Source organism: Danio aesculapii, chromosome 5 (genome assembly GCF_903798145.1).
Source record: "Danio aesculapii chromosome 5, fDanAes4.1, whole genome shotgun sequence".
In the NCBI taxonomy this organism is placed as follows: domain Eukaryota; kingdom Metazoa; phylum Chordata; class Actinopteri; order Cypriniformes; family Danionidae; genus Danio; species Danio aesculapii.
The window spans coordinates 1024861-1047859 of record NC_079439.1 but is presented as its reverse complement, the minus strand read 5'-3'; the positions used below and the strand labels follow the sequence as shown (position 1 = coordinate 1047859).

The 22999-nt window shown below is 38.5% G+C and overlaps 1 protein-coding gene across 1 annotated transcript; it reads left to right on the top strand.

Moving 5' to 3' along the window:
* Positions 1 to 406: 406 nt before the first annotated feature.
* On the top strand, positions 407 to 22666 carry surf4 (surfeit 4). The gene is made up of 6 exons (XM_056457191.1): positions 407 to 593; positions 7974 to 8160; positions 12864 to 12940; positions 15157 to 15200; positions 18652 to 18838; positions 22066 to 22666. The coding sequence occupies exons 1-6, from the start codon at positions 546 to 548 to the stop codon at positions 22330 to 22332; spliced, it is 810 nt and encodes a 269-aa protein (XP_056313166.1). The 5' UTR covers positions 407 to 545; the 3' UTR covers positions 22333 to 22666.
* The last annotated feature ends 333 nt before the right edge of the window (positions 22667 to 22999 follow it).

Sequence of the window (22999 nt, the reverse complement as noted above, 5' to 3'; positions counted from 1 at the left end):
TATAGTTAATAATATAATGTATTTTACTGTCCATTACATCGTTACAGGATTAAATCGTCTTTAATAATAGTTCAGTTATTACTTTTAGTATATCAGCAGTAAATATAATAAAAATGTAATACAGTTTTCGCATTTATAAATTAAATAATATATGTTTGGTTAACAATTAATTCCGTTTATTATGATTATTATTATAAAATAACTTACCATTATTACAACAGTTATTTCAGAATAAATATGTATTTATTTTATTATTTACATTGTGTGTGTTTCACTGCATTATAAAATCTGTACAATATATATTTATTTATATTAAAAATATATAATTTAATAAATGATTCGCTGAGAGTACGTGGCTCGCCGGAGGCCGTTGTGCGCGTGCTCGACGCCAGTGTCAGCGCGCTGCATTGTGGGACGGCGGAGGGGCCTAGACACACATACACACACAGAGCGGCTCTGCAGGGAGTGTAACACACACAGACACACACACGTGTCTGTGTTTTGCTCTTATTCTGACAGTGTGTGTGTAAATCTGACGGTCAGTGATGGGCCAGGAGGACATGATGAGCGCGGCAGAGGACCTGGCGGACCAGGTAAGATCAAAACACACACACACACAAACCGCTCAGACTTGCACCACACACACAGCTGCTGGACTGACAGATCTGTGTTTATTCTGCTGTATTACTGACACACATTCATATTTACTCGTGTTTTCTCCGATTCATAGCGCGAATTGTCGTTATTTACAGATGGAGAAAGAATTAATGTTAATATGTTGAGTGAAAGTGTAACATACGAGCTATATTATGCATTTGTTTTCTATCTAGAACGATTAGTTTGATGAATATTGGTAAACAAACAATTTTGGACCCAGTTCTCGATCATAGTGGAGACAAAAACCCTGTTTTGAAACTATTTAGTTTATGCTAATGTAATCGGACTACTTTTGGATTACATTTAGATTACTTTTACACTAATGTTTGCTACACTATTTGATATAGCATATGTTGAAGCAGTATAATCTGTGCTATTTTAACAGATAGAAATTTGTTTTCTGTCTGGAACTGTTAGCTTGATGAATATTTTGGTAAACAAACAATTTTGGGTCCCCTTGACTTCAATAGTAGGGTTATACACACTAGTAAGTGGACCAGAAACTGTTCGACAGAGCTGGATGGATTACTTATGAACTGTACGGATTCCTACACACACAGAAAGAGAGCTGCGAAATGACATATCTGTATTTATTCTGCTTTATTACTGTCACATTCATATTTACTCGTGTTTTCTCAGATTTATAGAGCGAACTGTTGTTATTTACACATGGAGAAAGAATTAATGTTAATATGTTGAGTAAAAGTGTGATGTCACAAGCTATATTATGCATTTGTTTTTTATATAGAACTGTTAGTTTGATGGATATTGCTAAACAAACTATTTTGGGCCATGTTTGCTAACATAGTAGAGACAAAAACACTAGTCAGTTGTGTGTTAGACTGTTTAGTTTATGGCAATGTAATCCGACTACTTTTGGATTACATTTAGATTACTTTCATGCTAACACTGTGAGGCGTCTGGATGCAGACCTGGTGCAGTGCAATCTGAGCAGCATCCAATGCTTTTTAATGCGCTCACCTAACCCCACCCCTAACAGTGATGTCACTAGCTCCATTTAGTGCATTGTGTCTGACATTGCATCACTGAGAGATGCAGTCTCAGCTTGCATCATAAAGGCTGCATTCAGATACTATTAAAAACTATTTAATATTACATATGTTTATGCTGAAAAGTCTAATTTTACTGTCTTTTTTAGCAGATAAAAAGACATATTTGTTTTCTACGTAGAACTGTTAGTTTGATAAATATATTGGTAAGCAGACTATTTTGGGTACCATTGCCTTCCTTAGTAGATACTTCACCACTAGTCAGTGGGATCAGAAACTGTTTGACATAGCTGGGTGGATTACTTGTGAACTGCATGGATTACTGCACACACACACACACACACACAGAGAGAGCTGCAGGAATGACGGATCTGTGTTTATTCTGCTTTATTACTGACACACATTCAGGTTTACTCGTGTTTTCTCAGATTTATAGTGTGAATTGTTAATTATTTACGTGTGGAGAAAGAATTAATGTTAACATGTTGAGTAAAAGTGTGATGTCACAAGCTATATTATGCATTTGTTTTCTATATAGAACTGTTACTTTTATGGGTATCGCTAAACAAACTATTTTGGGCCATGTTTGCTAACATAGTAGAGACAAAAACACTAGTCAGTTGTATGTTAGACTGTTTAGTTAATGGCAATGTAATCTGACTACTTTTGGATTACATTTAGATTACCTTTACGCTAGTAATATTTGATGTCATATGTTGAAGCGGTATAATCTTTACCATGTATAATCTCTGCTATTTTGACAGATATAGAAATAAATTAGTTTTCTACATAGAACTGTTAGCTTGATGAATATTTTGGTAAACGAACAATTTTGGGTCACATTGACTTCCATAGTAGGGTTATAAACACTAGTAAGTGGACCAGAAACAGGTTGGATTACTACACACACAGCTGCAGGACTGACGGATCTGTGTTTATTCTGCTGTATTACTGACACACATTCATATTTACTCGTGTTTTCTCAGATTTATAGAGGGAATTGTCGTTATTTACCTGTGGAGAAATAATTAATGTTATTATATTTAGTAAAAGTGTGATGTTACAAGCTATATTATGCATTTGTTTTCTATATAGAAATGTTAGTTTGATGGATATTTCTAAACAAACTATTTTGGGCCATGTTTGCTAACATAGTAGAGATGAAAACACTAGTATGTATCAGTTGTATGTTGGACTGTTTAGTGTATAGCAATGTAGTCTGACTACTTTTGGATTACATTTAGATTACTTTCATGCTAACACTGTTTAATGTCACATTTATTGAGGCAGGAAAGTCTAATTTGACTCTTTTGGCAGATAGAAATCATGTGTTTTCTACATAGAACTGTTAGTTGAATGAATATATTGGTAAACTATCAATTTTGGGTCCCATTGACTTCCATAGTAGGGTTATGCACACAAGTCAGTGTTACCAGACACTGTTTGACAGAGCTGCGTGGATTACTTATGAACTGTATGGATTACTACACACACACAGGGCTGCAGGACTGACAGATCTGTGTTTATTCTGCTTTATTACTGACACACATTCATATTATTTACTCCTGTTTTCCCAGATTTATAGTGTGAATTGTCGATATTTACACATGGAGAAATAATTAATGTTAATGTATTGAGTAAAAGTGTAACATACTGTTAGCTGAGTGATGTTACTAGCTATATCATGCATTTGTTTTTATATAGAACCGTTAGGTTGATGAATATTGGTAAACAAACTATTTTGGGCCCTGTTTACTATCATAGGCTCCGGTTTCCCCCACAAGTCTAAAGACTTGTGCTATAGGTGAATTGGGTGAGCTAAATTGTCTGTCGTGTATGTGTGTCTGTCCTAGTCATCCAGGTTGGGGGTTGAGCGTTGGGCTAATGACCCACCTCATAAAAAAAAAAAATAGATGTTAAGAAACACCAAATATCAACTTCAATATAAACAGCCCTGCGGGTAGGTAATTAAATTACTATCATAGTGTTGACAAAACACTAGTCAGTGGATCTGAAACTGTTTGACAGGGTTGGGTGGATTATTCGTGAACTGTAATCAGTTACTGATTACAAAATGCACAACAAAATTTAGCTGTCAGTAATATGATATGCTAGATTACAAATTCATGCTAATGTGATCAGACTACTTTTGAATTACATTTAGATGACTTTTACTTTAACTATTCAATGTCACACATGTTGAAGCAGGATAATCTTTATGTATAATCTGTACTATTTTGCCAGATCGAAAGAAATTTGTTTTCTTTTTAGAGGACTGTTAGTTCGATGAATATTGGTAAACAAACAATTTTGGGCCCCATTACTAACATAGTAATGCAGTGCGTCTGAAACGGTTTGACAGAGCTGGGTGGATTACTTATGGACTAACCAGTCACTGATAACAAAACAAATAACGAAATTTAGTAGTCCATAACATAATCTGCTAGATTACAAATTTATGGTAATGTAATCTGACTACTTTTGGATTAGATTTGGATTACCTTTACTTTTAGTTTGACGAATATTGCCAGTTTTGCATCTCATAATAGAGGCAAAACACCAGTCAGTGGATCTGAAACTGTTTGACAGGGATGGGTGGATTCCTTATGAACTGTAATCAGTTACTGGCAAAATTAGTAGTCGGTAATATAATCTGTTAGATTACACATTTATGGTCATTTAATCAGACTACTTTTGGATTACATTTCGATTACTTTTGTTCTAACCCTTATTTGATGACAAATACATTGAAGCAGGACAATGTGATTAAATGTAATTCTTATCTCAGCGATATGGATATTAGGGTTGGGCAGATAGACGATGCCCAATAGACAACACTATGCTGAGTCGGCATCGCCGATCCTCCGCCCCGCCCCCGTCGCAAACCCGCTCGCGAAAAATACACACTTAAGCACCGTTTACACTAATACATCTTAGTGTTAAAATGGCATTTAGAACGAAAATGATCCACTTCCACACCTTGTTTTACCTAGCATTTCTGAACAGCCCTCCGTCACATGACCACACACACACACTATCATGCGCTCGCCTGAGCTTCAGTGAGCGGTGCACGTCGGACAGTTTATCAAGGATGTACCGCTGGATCTTGTCTCACTATTGACCTTATTCCTCAATGTGGAAGTGCGCTCGGTTTTGCGATTGTTTTAGAACTTCCGAATCAGCTGCCAATGGGAGAAATGACTAGGAATAATAAACGGCAGAAAACAGTCAAACTACTCACTCTACAAACAAGTGTTTGCATGACAATACAGACATAGTAGAATAATATAATAAGAAAATATCAGTTTGCAACATCAAGCAGCAAAACGAGCTGTTATTAACGTCTAAAAATTAGTGGAAGTGAATGAGACCAGAAGTCTCGAGCCAAAATGATTCAAGTAGCTGCGCTCGCTCTCGTACGCGGAGAATAAGGTGAATAGTTCTTAAACGTGATATTCAGACATCCCAAGTCTCCCGGAAGTTCCGGGAGTCTCCTGCAAATGCATAGACTTCCAAATGCCGGCAAACGAGTGATAATCTCACGGAAATCGCGCGTCTCCCTCCTGGTCCTCAAATAAGTCGCGCACCCTTCTCACCCCTCACCAACGGATCCCTCCTCGTTCTTCAGAGACGTCTCTTGCACTCTGTCAAACATCGCCTCCAACCCTCCCCCCCACGCTTTTCACATGACGACGATGCCATCGTCCATCGCAATGTTTCACATTAGACATCGTACAATGCCAAATTGGTCGACATCGCTCAACCCTAATGGATATTGCATATACTATTTTTACGGTAACCGTACATTGTGCAGTGGATTGAGTTATTGAATATTCTCCGGAAAGTTGAGCAGATGTTACTGTACATGAGGAATCGGCGATGGACCTAAAATTACATCACGATATATTATGGTATTTATTGCGATATCGATAATTTTAACGATAATCTATAGCACATGTGTTTGGACTATGGGGGAAACCAGAGTACCTGGAGGAAAACCACGCCAACATGGGGAGAACATGCAAACTCCACACAGAAACATGTCGACTGTGCTACCCACTGCGCCACCGTGACGCCCTATGTGTATTCACTGAGTGACAAAATAGTATATTTCACAGACTTCAACCCTGCTCACTGTCCTGCACAGCTCAGCCCTATTCAAACACTGAAGCAGCTGATCAAGCTTTTCATTCATTCATTCATTTTCCTCCACTTATCCGGGCCGGGTCGTGGGGGCAGCCGTCTCAGGAGTAGATTTAAAAGCAGATTTAGTTTTATTGTTGCAGTATTAGAGATCGAGTTACTTAATTTAGGATTAATCAATGATTTCTTTGTGTTATGCTGTGTGTAATCAAATGCAGGGTCTTGCAGGTGTTTTAATACATCTTTGAGTAAAAATGTGACGATCTATCGTGTCAGTATTATGAAGAAGCAAGTCAAGAAAGAGATGTTAAAAGTGTTTGCAGCTGTTATTAGCAGCGTTTCATGTGTCGTTTTAAAAATAAAAGGTCAAATCCACTGCGTCGTCTGTGTATTGCTCATTCTGGCTGATATATGAATGTCTGTGGTGTAATTTGACTCCCTTAAATTACATAATAATGCAGTAAACGTCAGTATTGATTGTAAGATGTAGTTTCAGAGTAACTGGTATATCAAATAAAGGTTATTCTGTTTCCTAGAACATAGATGTGGATATTTTCTTCCCTCTGATGGGGTTGTTACTGTAGAACGAGCTCTGATTGGCTGTCAGGGTGGTCACATTAGCATATCTGCTCAGTGATTGGCTGCTGTTGTGGTCTGTTTATATCTGCTGCTATTTTGGCCTGTGGTTCGTCCAGGAGCTGTAGAGAGTGTTTGACCTACACACACACACACACACACACACACACACACACACACACACACACACACACACATCTACTGTTTCACAATACCACCACTGCTGTGTGTTGAAGAATATCATGACAGAAACTTCAAGATCTGTTCAGTTAGTTAACATTTCCAATTGCACATATGTGTTGTACAAATAAGGGGTGACACGGTGGCTCAGTAGTGTCACACTGTCGCCTCACAGCAGGAAGATCACTGGTTCAAATCCCGGCTGGGTCAATTGGTGTTTCTGTGTGGAGTTTGCATGTTCTCCTCGTGTTGGTGTGGGTTTCCTCGGGGTGCTCTGGTTTCCCCCACAGTCCAAACACATGCGCCATAGGGGAATTGATCAACTAAACTGGCTGTAGTGTGTGTGTGTGTGTGTGTGTGTGTGTGTGAATGAGTGTGTATGGTTGTTTCCCAGTACTGGGTTGCAGCTGGATATGTTGGCGGTTCATTCCGCTGTGTCACAATGTGTGAATCTGCAATAGTCACATAGCAGGAAGTCAAGCAATTTTAAAGTCAATTTAAACCATTTGGACGCAAGAAATTGTCAAGTTTGCCAGATTAATTGTGTTTATTTATGCAATGAAGAGTGTAGAAAGTGTTATTTTACATGTGAATATTGAATTTCTGGACATTTATACTGTTGATGTACAGTAATTACTCCACAGAAAATGTTTTCATCAGTTATGTAATATATTTTGTATAAATTATTCACATATTACCCAGGACACAACATGGGGACTAGTAAGGTGTACCTAATAAAGTGGCCGGTGAGTGTATATCACCCATACATAAAAACCAATGTCAGCAACATTGAACAGCCTCTGTCTTCTCATAAGTATCCCGTTCTGAGTTGTCGTAGTCAGTAAACACTATAGTATTTACTATAAAGTATTAAAGCATTCATTCATTCATTTTCTTTTTGGCATTGTCCCTTTATTCATCAGGGGTCACCACAGCAGAATGAACCGCCAACTATTCCAGCATATGTTTTACACAACAGATGCCTTTCCAGCTGCAACCCAGTACTGGGAAACACCCATACCAACTCATTCACACACACACTCTTGCACTACAGCCAGTTTAGTTGATCAGTTCCCCTATAGCGCATGTGTTTGGACTGTGGGGGAGACCAGAGCACCTGGAGGAAACCCACACCAACACAGGGAGAACATGCAAACTCCACACAGAAACACCAACTGACCCAGCCGAGGCTCGAACCACTGACCTTCTTGCTGTGAGGCGATTGTGCTACCCACTGTGCCGCCATTAAAATATTTAGTCCATATAAAATGAAGCACAATAGTCAATTTCTCACTCTCAGTAAACACACACACACACACACACACACACACACACACACACACATCTCCTTGTAGGTTTTGGTCTGATTGTGTGTGTGTGTGTGTGTGTGTGTGTGTGTGTTTTCAGTTCCTGCGGGTCACGAAGCAGTATCTCCCACACATGGCACGTCTGTGTCTGATCAGCACGTTCCTGGAGGACGGGATCCGCATGTGGTTCCAGTGGAGCGAGCAGAGAGACTACATAGATGCCACCTGGAGCTGTGGGTACTTCCTTGCCACATGCTTCGTCATTATCAACCTTATAGGACAGATCGGTGAGACACACACACACACACACACACACACACACACACACTATAGTGTGAAACATACTCTATTCAAACTATACACATGAATACACACACACACACATCACAGACACACACCACTTAAACTCTCACACACAATCCTCAGTACACTACACACTAACACACTCTTCAAACAACAAACACACACGCACACACACACACACACACACACACACACACACACACACACACCTCAAACTCCTTACACACTTACATACACTGTTCAAACTCACACCACACACACACACACACACACACACACACCACTTAAACTCTCACACACACAAACCTCAGTACACTACACACTAACACACTCTTCAAACAACAAACACACACGCACACACACACACACACACACACACACACACACACACACACCTCAAACTCCTTACACACTTACATACACTGTTCAAACTCACACCACACACACACACACACACACACCACTTAAACTCTCACACACACAAACCTCAGTACACTACACACTAACACACTCTTCAAACAACAAACACACACACACACACACACACACACACACACACACACACACACACACCTCAAACTCCTTACACGCTTACATACACTGTTCAAACTCACACCACACACACACACACACACACACCACTTAAACTCTCACACACACAAACCTCAGTACACTACACACTAACACACTCTTCAAACAACAAACACACACACACACACACACACACACACACACACACACACACACCTCAAACTCCTTACACGCTTACATACACTGTTCAAACTCACACCACACACACACACACACACACACACACACCACTTAAACTCTCACACACACAAACCTCAGTACACTACACACTAACACACTCTTCAAACAACAAACACACACACACACACACACACACACACACACACACACACACACACACCTCAAACTCCTTACACACTTACATACACTGTTCAAACTCACACCACACACACACACACACACACACACACACCACTTAAACTCTCACACACACAAACCTCAGTACACTACACACTAACACACTCTTCAAACAACAAACACACACACACACACACACACACACACACACACACACACACACCTCAAACTCCTTACACACTTACATACACTGTTCAAACTCACACCACACACACACACACACACCACTTAAACTCTCACACACACAAACCTCAGTACACTACACACTAACACACTCTTCAAACAACAAACACACACACACACACACCTCAAACTCCTTACACACTTACATACACTGTTCAAACTCACACTACACACACACACCCCTCTCAAACTCTTACTCTCACTTAACTCAGATACACACACTGTTTAAACCACACACACAAACACACATGCACGCCTCACATTCTCACCACACACACACACACACACACACCACTCAAACTCTCACGTCACTCACATGCACTCTAATCAAACTGCACACACACACACACACCCACAAGACTTGCATGTTCACTACACACACTATTCAGACTACATGCACACACACCCCTCAAACAACTCTCAGTACACACATAAACACACACTATTCAAACCACACACACTACTCATATTACACACACAATTCAAACTCTTAACCACTCGCCCTACACACACTATATTCAATATACACATACACTCACTGTGCACACTATTCAAACTACACACACACACACACACACACACACACACACGCACACACTGGCCTAATATTTACCCTTGAACTAGTAGTGTGAAAGTGAGCTAATAAAGAAACAGGACACTCATGTTTTCAGCTCATTACTGTTGTTTTGAACAGTTTCCCCATTCATGTGTATAATTTTATATATATATATATATATACACACACACGCGCACACAGACACAAACAGACAGCAGTAATTGTCCAGTAGTTAGAGAATATGTTAAACTATTATTATGAGCATATTGTCAGCTGTGTCCTAAATGAACATGTTAAAGAGGAACAAACACAGGTTTATTGCTGCTGTATATGGATTACAATTTATTATTACATCCAGATACAATGAAAAGCACTCTTATGACCAAATAAATCACATTATACAATGAGTTCAAACACTATACACCTGTATTTTATTTTATCGCTCTTATAAAACACCCTTTAATTAAACAGTATTGGAATAATATTAGAAAATGTTTATTACAGCCACAAAAACAAGTAGAAATTCATGTAATGTGAACAAAATTGGGCTTTATTGAAGTTTTGTTTAATAATTATTAATTAGTTTAATCTATTAATACAGTGGTTCTTAAACTGTGGTATGTGTACCACTCGTGGTACGCCGGCTTCCTTCTAGTGGTACGCAGAGGAATTAAATATGTCATATGTACATGCTACATATATTCATTCATTCATTCATTCATTTTCTTTTCGGCTTACTCTCTTTATTAATCTCGGGTGCCACAGTGGAATGAACCGCCAACTTATCCAGCATATGTTTTACACAGCGGATGCCCTTCCAGCTGCAACCCATTCCTGGAAAACAATCATACATACTCACTCACACTCATACACTACGGACAATTTAGCTTGCCCAATTCACCTGTACCGCATGTGTTTGGACTGTGGGGGAAACCAGAGCACCCGGAGGAAAGGGAGAACATGCAAACTCCACACAGAAATGCCAACCGACACAGCCGAGGCTCGAATCAGCGACCTTCTTGCTGTCAGGCGACAGCACTACCTACTGCGCCACTGCGTCGCCATATTTAAAAATCTAAAATAATGATTTATATATGGATATAATGACGTATAGCCTATGTTTATGAGGTCCAGGCAACATTTCCAGGTGTTGATAAATAGGCTACTATATGTTAAGTACAGATGTTTTTTTTTTTACTTTTTAAAAACCGTAATCTACTATTTTTAACTTTTAAAGCACATTTTAATTTAAATGGTGACGTTTTTATTGTTGTTTTTTTGACACATAAGCTCAGTACAGTGTTAATATTCAAACTATTTATAATGTTTAAAGTGGCTGACAATAATTAATCTTCTTAATAACAGCAATTAATCTGTCTGGTTTTTGAACTGTACAGAGCTTTAGCTGCTTTACTGGGCCTACTACCAGAGCCGGAGTGGGACTCCTTTTCAGCCCTGGAGTTTTAAGCCTTAGACCGGCCCACCTCAGTTCACGACTGACTATATTAAAATAAGGTCGTTTCCAATTCAGTGTCTAATGACACAATCTCGTCTTTTTCAAGGAAACAGCTGCTTTAGAACGTCAAATGTTTTTCATAAATATGAGAAGATTAAAGGGGAGCTAAATCTCCAACACTATACTCTAAAACATCACAATGTCCTTTCCTGCAATATCTGAATATATGTTCTGTGCAAATTTCTCATATCCAGCCTTTTGTAACGGGGGTCACACAAACAGTTAAAATAAAATCTGTAATATGTACACCTACAGAAGTAACCTACACAGTAATATATGTCTGAACACTAAAAGTACAAAATAAATGACTCAGGTGAGGTTCGAACTCCGGCATCGTAACGCAGCATGCTGACCACTGGACCACATTGGCGCTGTTATGCAAGTGCGTGTGGAAGAGAAAGTATTGCACTGTCATCTGCAAGACTCTTAACCACAGTATTACTTTCTGTTCATGGCTTAATCTTCTGAATAAATGATGTCAGATTTATTAATGTAGTGAATCATCTGATTTTCATTAAGAGGTGTAATATCCATTAATATTAATTATTCCAATTCTTATATTCACTAAGGTGCCGCTGTTTGGGGTCGAATGGCTCATGGGGCTGCGAGAAAATAAATAATAAGAGTAGAGCTGCAGCAAAATAATGAATAAAAAGAGTGAGGCTATGGTCAAATAAATAAATAAATGAAAAAAGTGCGACTGCTGAGAGTGCGAGCAGCTAGGGACATGGCCCTCGCGGCCAAAGAAACGGACCGGCCCATCGGGAATTTTCCCGGTCCTCCCGATTAGCCAATCCGGGCCTGCCTACTACCCTACTGTATTTCAATACTGCTCATTATGGTGGTACTTGCAGAGATGATTATTTTTCCAAGGTGGTACTTGAACCACTGTACTAATACATCTATAGACTTATTACACTGATATTTAACACACAAAAAATAATTTACTAACAAATATTATTCATCCTGAGATGCAAGTGAGGATTTAATAAAGGAAATATTGATACAGCAACAACAAACAAGAAGAGTTATGAAAGCCTATATAGTTTAAAATGTAGAAAAGGCTGGTGTCTGCACTTCAACATTCTCCCTTTGTACATGTCATCAGAGGGGGAAAGCCCCGCCCACTAGTGCCCATCTCTCCATCTCATTAGCATAAACAGCAGCCCTGAGTGAGAAGCAGCCATCTGTCCATTATCCATTAGAGTGTTTGAGCTGCTGAAGATAATGTCAGCATACAAATGAAGAGTTTCAGAGAGTTAAAAAACATTATCTGTGTGCTGTTTGAGCTCAAACACACACACACACACACTCACACACTCTCTCTAGAGATATAATGCATTACAGTAATCTGACCATTATGCACTTAAAGTATGAATTACCTTCTCCAAATGCTGAAAAGACACAGAGGATTTGAGTTTAGCAATAACACATTGTGTCAGATGCTAAACACACGCATATATTAACTGTACTCTCTGCTGTAGGTGGATGTGTCCTGGTGCTCAGTAGAAACCTGGTTCAGTACGCCTGCTTTGGCTTATTCTGCATTATTGCACTACAGGTGAGTTCAAATCAGTGTTGGTTAAGGAGTTAAAGCCACTAGTTACTGGGATTTAACTGAAAATGTAAAGTAGGGGATTGCTGTTGATTTTTAGGTCATTTAATTATAGTTAAGCCATAATATCATATAATATAATACACGGGCGTTTAGCCCATCATTGAGTTTGTGTATTTACTTCTGTAAATGTCTGTAAATATGTATATTTATTCATTTTTACATTACTTTCAATAATATTATTGAATAATATGCAAATGGGTTTATGATTTATTTATGATACAGTTTGTAAAGTCATATTTTCTGTCTTTTAGTAGAGATACAGGTTTATGCAAAAGTTTGGGCACCCCTCTGTGGCTGCATAGTAATGTGATCTTTGTTTATGAGAGAAGATCACAGTGAAATGCCATTGGGTTTCTAGAGAAAGATAATGTCACGTTTTTCAGACTGAAATATGTAGAGTAGCAGTATTGAGATGTGTGAAATTACATTGAAACTGAAAAGTAGACTGTGCGAAAGTTTCAACCCCCTCTTTTTTGTGTGGGTTTTAAAACCCGCAGTGACTTAATGCTGACTGATTACAACACAACATTGATTTGAGTGACTCAATGAACATTATCAACCCTAACACAGGAGCAACCACTCATGAAGAAGATGTTTAAGAAAGCTGATTGCTAGTTGTGCTTCTCCTTATTGTGAACCTGAAAGTAGCAACATAGGAACCTCAAAAGAGCTTCCCAATGACCTAAACACCAGGATAACTCATCAACATGAGTTAGGAGAAGGATGTAAACAGCTATGATAAAGGTTTAAAGTCTCTATCTCCACAGTCAGAAATATGGTAAGAAAATGGAAGGCCACAGGAACAGTTCTGGTGCAGGAATGATGTGCTAGACCAAGACAAATATCTGAAAAGCAAAGGTGAAGAATGGTTAGAATGGTCACAGACAGACTACAGACCACCTCCAGAGAGCTCCAGGAACATCTTGCTTCTATATTCCAGTGCACTCTTCACACAGAACAGCTCAATGGAAGGTGCTGCAGATGAAGACTTCTCTGCATTCTGCCAACGAGAAGAGTATGCAAAGGCTCATCTGGACAAGCCTGAACCATTCTGGAGGAATATACTGTGCACAGATGCCACAACCATAGGCGCTTTGCATGGTGGAAAAAGAACAGCATTCCAGGAGAAAAACCTTGTCAAAGTGGACGGTCGTACGGATTACACCCAGTATCAGCAGATTCTGAAGAACAGGAATCAGTCAAGAGGCTGATGTTACTCCAGGGTTGGATGTTTCAGCAAGACAATGACCTAAAGCACAGTTCCAGATCTACTAAGGAATTCAGGCTTGGACACGATACACTGATCTAGAATGGCCATCCCAGTCCCCAGACTTGAACATTATCGAAAATCTATGGATTGATTTGAAAAGGGTCGTTCACACTGGAGGAATTCTGCAAGGAAAAATGGCCCAAAATGCCTTCAGCAAGACTTCAGGGACTTCTCCTTGCCTATAAGAAGCGACTACAGGCTGTTATTTCAGCAAAAAAGTGGCTCTATTAAGGATTGATGTCATTATTCTGTTGGGGTGCATCTGTCTATTTGTGCATCTGTCTAGTTTTGTTCAGACTTGAGTTGCATTGCATCTGTTGATTAAATAAATGTGATGTCAGCACTGAGGTGTTGCTTTTTCCCTGGGGTATCAGATATATCTAAATGAATTTGCTGAATTTTGAAAGGCCAGCAGAATATGACTTGTAACTATGAAAATGATCAGAGGTGGCCAAACTTCTGCATAAGACTGCATTATATGATATTAGAGTTATCTTGTTTACCAAGCAAGTAGATCTAGTTGGGTTTGCATTGTAAACCTTGTGTTTATGTATTGAGTCTGTTCAGATGGGAAAACTGTATTTCATGAAGAGTAAACATTTGATGTTATGCTATTAAATAGATAATGCAAAAAATGTATTGAGATATAGTTAAAAACACGTAAAAATGACAAAAACAGCTAATTAGAAACAAGAAATATTTGATTATCATCTTAAATAACATGTTTTCAATACTCCTAAATGTTTCAGAGCCGGTTTAGAGTGTAATTAAAGGAATGGAGGAAATGCAGAATACAGCCATATATTATACAGAGTATTGCAGCATCCCTAATATATATCGGCTCATGATCATATTAATATCTGAGCTTTATCTGTCCTCTGTATTTCAGACAGTGGCCTACAGTATTCTTTGGGACCTGAAGTTCCTCATGAGGTGAGTTCAGCACTTATTGTGTCTCAGATATATGAATTTTTTTAATACAATTTATTTGAGTAATTTTAGCACTTCATTTTGATGCCCAATGTAGAGCCCACCATCCCAACTTAGATGCTAGTGAGAGTGATTGAGAGGGTTATGGCGAATGCCTTTAACACAGAGGTCGTCATTTCTAATTTGACAGCACAGTTTTTGTTAGTACGAGGTCTCTTTCATCGCTGCGTGCAGCTTTGTGTTAGTTTCATTGCCGAGCTACAAAAAACAAACAGATATTAAAAGTTTTAAATTAAATGTTGTAAATGAATCAGATTTAAAATGTATAAATACTGTCATTCAGCAGATAAAGGACTATGCTGAAGATATTGGCGAGCAAATCAAAGCAAAAACTAGTGTAATAGGGTATATCCAGGAGGACTTTTATTTTATCAGTAACCTAGGTTAAGCGCTTTTGGTGAACTGTATGCCATTACAAAAGTTTAAGGTCTGTTTCCTTTAAAAATCAGCGATCTCCACTGGCTGAGTGATATCTGATATAAAGTGCGTCTCATATTGTACAAGAAGCACTGCATTAAACTACATTTCCTCCGCCATGTCTTTATAATATCAGCATTTATTTTAGCCCAGTGTATTCAGTGGAGCTTCTGTGCTAGCTTGCTGATCCTGACGGGAGTATGCGAGTAAACTGCTTTATGAGCAACTAAATGAATGCCAAAGTCTGTTTAACTGATTATATTTTAATTAAATTATAACATCGATGCTGTAAAAGGAACCATAATAAATGTAAAATAGTCACACTAACCGTTCACCGGAAGTTCATCAGTATGGGAAGAAGCACTAGCTCTGCATATACCCTATTCTGTTATAAATTAGATCGTTTTGGTTTTACAGTAATAAGTTCATTATAAAATGTAAAAAATACAGTATTCAGGGTTTCCACGGGGTCTTAAAAAGTCTAAAATCTAAATTTAAGGCCTTAAAAAGTCTTAAATTGGCTGTTGTGGGTCTTAAATAATGTTCATTTAAATTCTTTGTTGTTGTTGCTTGGTTTTTGTGGAGTTGTAGTTCTTTATTTCACTAGTCCTAATGTAATTTGCAGTATACCAACTACAGATGAGCCCAACATGAAATAGCCAATGAGCTTTCTGTTATTGAACTCCGTGCATGTGGCGAGTGTGACGTCATCGCTGTGTTTGCGGAGGTTTGCGTTGGTGCGTGTCACATGAAAGCTCACGAAATTATTTGAGACTCGAGCTAACAGTTCAATTTGAGTTGAATATGAAACACTTTGAAGAGATTTTGTCTGAAACAGCTACGCCTGTACAGACATCTTTATGATCGGCTTGATATTGCAGCAGCTGTGGGAAAGGAGGAATGTTTTTGGAAAAGTTTGGAAAAACCTGAGAGATAAGTTTCTTAAAAGATAAAAAGAGGCCATTGCAGAAGTGGAGACCCAGGTGGTTTTAATATTACAGGATATGTTTTTCCACCATTGTTTTACACTGATGTAAATATTACAATTTTGAATTTAAAACAATTTACAGACTAAAATAAAGCCACAAATGATGTCTTTGATAACTGGAGAGGAATATATGAGCCTATCGGTTTACAGTATACTGATGCCCAGTTTCTAGGCTTTATTGGTGATAATGATCAGGATTGTTGGACCATTATTGCCTTTTTAGCTTATAAGTAGAGGACAGAAACTAGCCAGACAGTAATGTGTGAGTTGTTGAGTGAGCAAAAATGTTTTTTAAAAAACGTCAGTATTTTTAGTAAGTGTACTTTTATTTTGCTTTTATTCTTGCCATAATAAAAAATATATTTGTAGAGCAACTCATTTTCTGTTGTCATTAATATTTACCTTTAATAGATAGAACTGTCCGAGATATGAACAAAAGCAAGTGATGCATCAAAGTTTGATTTAAACAATCTTGAACGGTTATAAAATCTTTATAATAAATTATAAAAGTAATAAAAAACAATTAGTTTATAAATCTTCAATGATATTAATGATATGACGTAGTTCCGGAAACGTTCTACTTCTCTGTTGATCTATTCAATTCAATTCAATTCACCTTTATTTGTATAGCGCTTATACAATGTAGATTGTGTCAAAGCAGCTTCACATAAAAGGTCACAGTAAATAGGAACAGTGTAGTTAAGTTTGTAGTGTTTAAGTTCAGTTCTGTCTGACTTTACTGTCTGTCTCTTTTGACCGCCCCCTGTCATTTAAACGAATATCTCAATGGCGAACGCGTCCAGTATAAAAGCCTCGTCCGCTTCATGCGGTGCCAGGCAAAAGTATAAATCAGCCTTAAGCTGTTTGTTTGTTTTTTCTGTAGTTCAATGGTGCATCTAACCTGTCTGCAGTACTGTTCACCTTGAATACATTTAATTTACCACTAATTTAGTGATTTAGCATTTATGTGTATGTGTGTTTTTGATATTGTGATATAGGTGTTAAATTTAATACTTAATGGTCTTAAAAAGGTCTTAAATAGTCTTAAATTTGACATTATATCTGCAGAAACCCTCTGTATTAGTTAATATAGAGCAGTGTTTTCTAGTCATTTTTAAGTATTATTAAATAAATTAGGAATTTACCCATGGCAGCTATATTTACCTTCAGCCCACTAGCCTCAAACAAGTTTTTGGCCCTTCAAAAGAAAAAGTTTGAGCCCCCTGCCATTGACCCTATTCTTCGATGTGGAAGTGCGCTCGGTTTTGCGATAGTTTTAGAACTTCCGATTCAGCTGCCTATGAGAGAAATGACTAGGAATAATAAACTGCAGAAAACGGTCAAACTACTTACTCTACAAACAAGTGTTTGCATAAATATACAGACAAAGTAGAATAATATAATGAGAAAATATCAGTTTGCAACATCAAGCAGCAAAACGAGCTGTTTATAACGTCTAAAAATGAGTGGAAGTGAATGAGAGCGGAAGTCTCGAGCCAAAATGATTCAAATAGCTGCGCCTACTCGTACGCAATCAATAATGTGAATAGACAAAAGGATTGTTGCACTGACTGGAGAGCAGTTTTTCAATGTCGTTCTACTTGTTACAGTTATTAATGCAAAAATAAATTGCAAAAACTAAAATGGGAATGGTCTTCTCTGTGAGTCTCTGCAAACCCCGTTTATCTCACGTGCAGGAAAAACAGGAGACCTTATTGTCATTCGAAATGTCCATTTTCTGTGTGCATATGTACTGAAACGTAATTTATTTTGATCAGTTATTAATGCATACCATTTATTTCTTGTATTAGTTATTAATGCAAAAAATTATTACACAAAATAATAATAAATGACAAAAATATCTCATTAAAACTCATTAAAAATGCCTTTATAGTGAGAAACGGTTTATTTATGTAATGTGCAGTAATCGGACATATTATAATTTAAGACATCTATTTTCTGTGTGCATATGTAATGTGTGTGCATCAGGAATCTGGCTCTCGGTGGTGGTCTGCTGCTTCTGTTGGCCGAGTCTCGATCTGAAGGGAAAAGCATGTTCGCAGGTGTGCCGTCCATGGGTGAAAGTTCCCCGAAACAGTACATGCAGCTGGGAGGACGAGTTCTGCTGGTGCTCATGTTCATGACGCTGCTGCACTTCGACTCAGACTTCTTCTCTGTGAGTCTCTGTGGTCAAACACACTTATTCCACCTCACCTGCAAGACAAATAGGAGTTTCAGTGTAATATGCAGTGAAAGGTAATTTATTTCTTCAATGAATCTGGCAGATTCTGGAGTGCTTTACAGCTCTAAAGAAAAATATAAATGATAAATCATCTTAAATAAGACCAATGCATTTAAAGGGATGGTGTACAAGTATATCATTTCACTCAGCTGGAAAATGGAGGCCATGTGAATGGTTTGTGAGCACAATGAAGTGCACACAGCATGCCATATCATCTGATAATTGTAGGAAATCATTCCAAAAGGCAACTGACTGTGTAAACCCACATAAAACAAGACAAAAATACCATGAATATGCTGAGTTCAGCAGCTAATCAGCCGGAATCAGCTGAGGTGAAGTGTTGACCAGCGAGACCTAGCTGTCACTCAAGTGGCCACGCCCTTAATTATGCAGAGTTAATATAACTTAAGGAAACAGATGAGCTATAAAACCATTCACCCTCTCACAAGTGTCAGGAAGGGTAATATTAGCTATATTAACCAAAATCATTCTTTGTACTATGCTGTAAACACCTTTTTTCTGCTGTAAAGTCGGCCATTTTAACAGTGGGCTCATTAGAAATCTGCTCTATTATTCAATTCATTTCACCTTTATTTGTACAGCGCTTTTACAATGTAGATTGTGTCAAAGCAGCTTCATATAGAAGATCCTAGTAAATGTAAACAGAGTCAGTTCAGTTTGTAGTGTTTAAGTTCAGTTCAGTTTAGCTCAGTTCAGTGTGGTTTAATAATCACTACTGAGAGTCCAAACACTGAAGAGCAAATCCAACTATGTGCAGCTCTATAGATCCTGAACCATGCAAGCCAGTGGAGCCAGGACGAGCGGGATTTCCCTGAATTGCAGTTTCAGTTACTTCCGTATTGGCTTCACGAGGGCAAGCGGGAGGATGCCGCTTGGTATTTATCCATGGCTAATAACTGATGGCCAGAAAGTGATTCATTTTTAATAAATTGTTCAAATATTGCTGTCTCTGAGGCAGACGTGTACACCAAGATTTTATATTAAATTCACTTTAATGTGTGATATGGCTAATGAAAAAGAGCCATAAACTAATATTTTCTCAATTCAGCTGAGTAGTGGCCTGGACCTGGAAATGCAGCCACAGCCGTATCACCCTGCAGCCCAAGAGCGGTTACTCACTGCAGCGGAGTCTGGTCAGTAGCTGGATGGGAGACCACATGGGAACACTAGGTTGCTGCCAGAAGTGGTGTTAGAGAGGCCAGCAGGGGGCGCTCAACCTGTGGTCTGTGTGGGCCTAATGCCCCAGTATAGTGAAGGGGACACTATACTATCAGTGAGCGCCGTCTTTCAGATGAGATGTTAAACCGAGGTCCTGACTCTCTGTACTCATTAATAATCATGGCACTTCTGGTAAAGAGTAAGGGTGTAACCTCCTGGCCAAATTCCCTCCATCAGCCCTTACCCATCATGGTCTCCCAATCATCCCCATCCACTGAATCACGGTCTCTCCACTCCACCTATAGCTGGTGTGTGGTGCAGCATTGGCGTTGTTGTCCTCTGGCTGCTGGAGCATCATCTAAGTGGAGCTGCACACTGCTGGTGGTGTGGAGAGACCCCCCTCATGATTGTGAAGCGCTTTGTGTGTATGTTAGGGATGCTCAAAATAACTGTTTACCGAAAGAGTGCGTTTGTAACTGATTAATTTCAGTTAAAGGATTAAAAACTATTATTTAATATATTTTTAAAGTTTGCCTGCATAAGGGGCCAGTCACCGAAAGTGTTTTTTTTGCATTGTGAAGGGCATTTTTTAATGGTTTACTAACAGCCGTGAGTGTTTTGCATGCTGCTTATGAGCCCTGGACGCCTCACGTTATGCTGTTGCACACTGTGTGCTCGCAGTTGAAATAAAACTCAACCCTGAGCGGAAAAGCACGTTACGTCAGTCACGTCTTTTTCATTCTTCAATTAAATTGAAGCAGAGGGACATAAAAAGAGCACCGCACATCTTTTTTTCTTGTCAACATAAAGGCAGTGTGATGCGCCTCACGTTTTTGGAACGGAAATGCGCGATCGGTGTGATCAGCCCCTGATGTGCAACAAATATTTGTTAACTCACGGGACGGTAACACGTGAAAACACACGTGCCTACAGATGTATTTTGTCAAAGAAGCACAATGAAAGAAGGATATTTCTGATCACAGTTTGACAAACGAGTTGACACAAACCTTAGCTGATGCTGATCGCCTCTGTCCTGCCTGGAGCCGCATCATAAACTCAATAAATAGGCTACTGATGATTTAGTGTACAACCAACAAACCAACCTTTTTCCATTTGGAAAACTACAGTTATTAATAGTTCTTATATAATATCAGTCTTTAAAACACATCAAATCAACCAAATCCAAAGATGATCTTGATTTCTGCATAATGATAAACTGAGGCTTTCATTTTACAGCTTATAAAACATGTATGCAAATTAATGCATTATCATATGTAAACAACACAACTGTTATATACTATAGTAGCGTATACTTTACTAAAAGTCAACACATGAGCCTTAAGATTCACACACATGAACCGCGAGTGAGACCATAGTAAAATAAGCCATTATGACATAATCTTTAAACTAACGACTTCTATTGAAAATGTTGACAGAGGTTTGTAAAATAATAACAGCGGAGAATTAATTAAATGCAGATTTTCCGTGGAGCGATCGATTTGAGGTAGCCTGATATTTGTATTTGACAGAAGAAACAAACATGATTGGAAAAAAACAGCCTATGCCGGATCTTAAAAAGGATTCAGTCAGTGTTTTCATTTTGTTATCTAAATTTGTCATTTAAGTGAAAAATATCCAGGGCAGGCCTATTTATTTTATTCTGTTAATTCTGTTTATTTTTTATTTCTGTGCTGTTGGAAACTCTGCAGGAGCATGAAGATGTTCTGTATGCTGCTGTTCGCAATATTTAATGTGTTACACAAAATAGCCACGTCAATATTATTTTATTAAATAGTATTTTAATATTAATCTGTTAACGGTTAATATTTGGTTAACGAGGTGCGGTTGTCGGTTGGTAAAATGAACGGAAATGAGCATCCCTAGTGTATGGCTAAACACGATAAATGCACTATATAAATACACATTACATTACGTCAAGTCTTAACAAGCGGATGGCTAACATGCGGTGTTCTTTCCCTCAGATCCTCCAGAATATGGTGGGAACGGCGCTCATCATCCTGGTGGCCGTCGGCTTTAAGACCAAACTGGCTGCTCTGACTCTGGTAGTCTGGCTTCTGGCCATAAACATCTACTTCAACGCCTTCTGGACGGTTCCAGCGTACAAGCCCATGCACGACTTCCTAAAGTACGACTTTTTCCAGACCACATCAGTGATCGGGGGCCTGCTGCTGGTGGTGGCTCTGGGGCCAGGAGGCGTCTCCATGGACGAGAAGAAGAAAGAGTGGTGAACAAGTAGAAGTAGATGTTCACTTGTCCATCTGTCCGTCCTGCACCCTTGCTAGTGTGTGTGTGTTGGATTTGGGACGTGTGGATCCCTCATATTGACTCCAGTCGCAGCAGTAAACGCCGTTTTGTTTACTGTTTACGATTTCTGATCCGATGGACGACCCTCAGCCTGATCTCAGTGTTTTCTGTTGATTAAATACGAAAAAATTATGGTTATAATAATATTAATAATAAGACATTATATTGATTTTTCTGAAGTTTATATTGTATTTAGTTTTTTTTTTAATTCAGGTCATGGCGGAGAAATAAAGCAAAACCTACGAATTATTGAAATGAGTTTCATTGTTGCGTTCTGGTGTTCTTCCATTTCGTCCAAGTCAACGTGAAATGAAAAATAAATTTTTAATGGAATATCGCAGTGATTATTCTAATGCGCAAACATAACACGTGCAAAGAAAAATCGTCACTCGCTCTAGAACGTTTAAACTACATGTAAACAACACATTTTCGACATCTAGTTTACGCAGTAAAATTAGCATATTTTGACTTTTTGGCTTCCATATAATTTACTCGCGAGATATTTTTCACCGAATGTGAATTTTTCAGCCTGATCTCACGAGAAAACGTAAGTATTTTACGTTTTGACAGTTTAGTGGCTAATTCGTACGA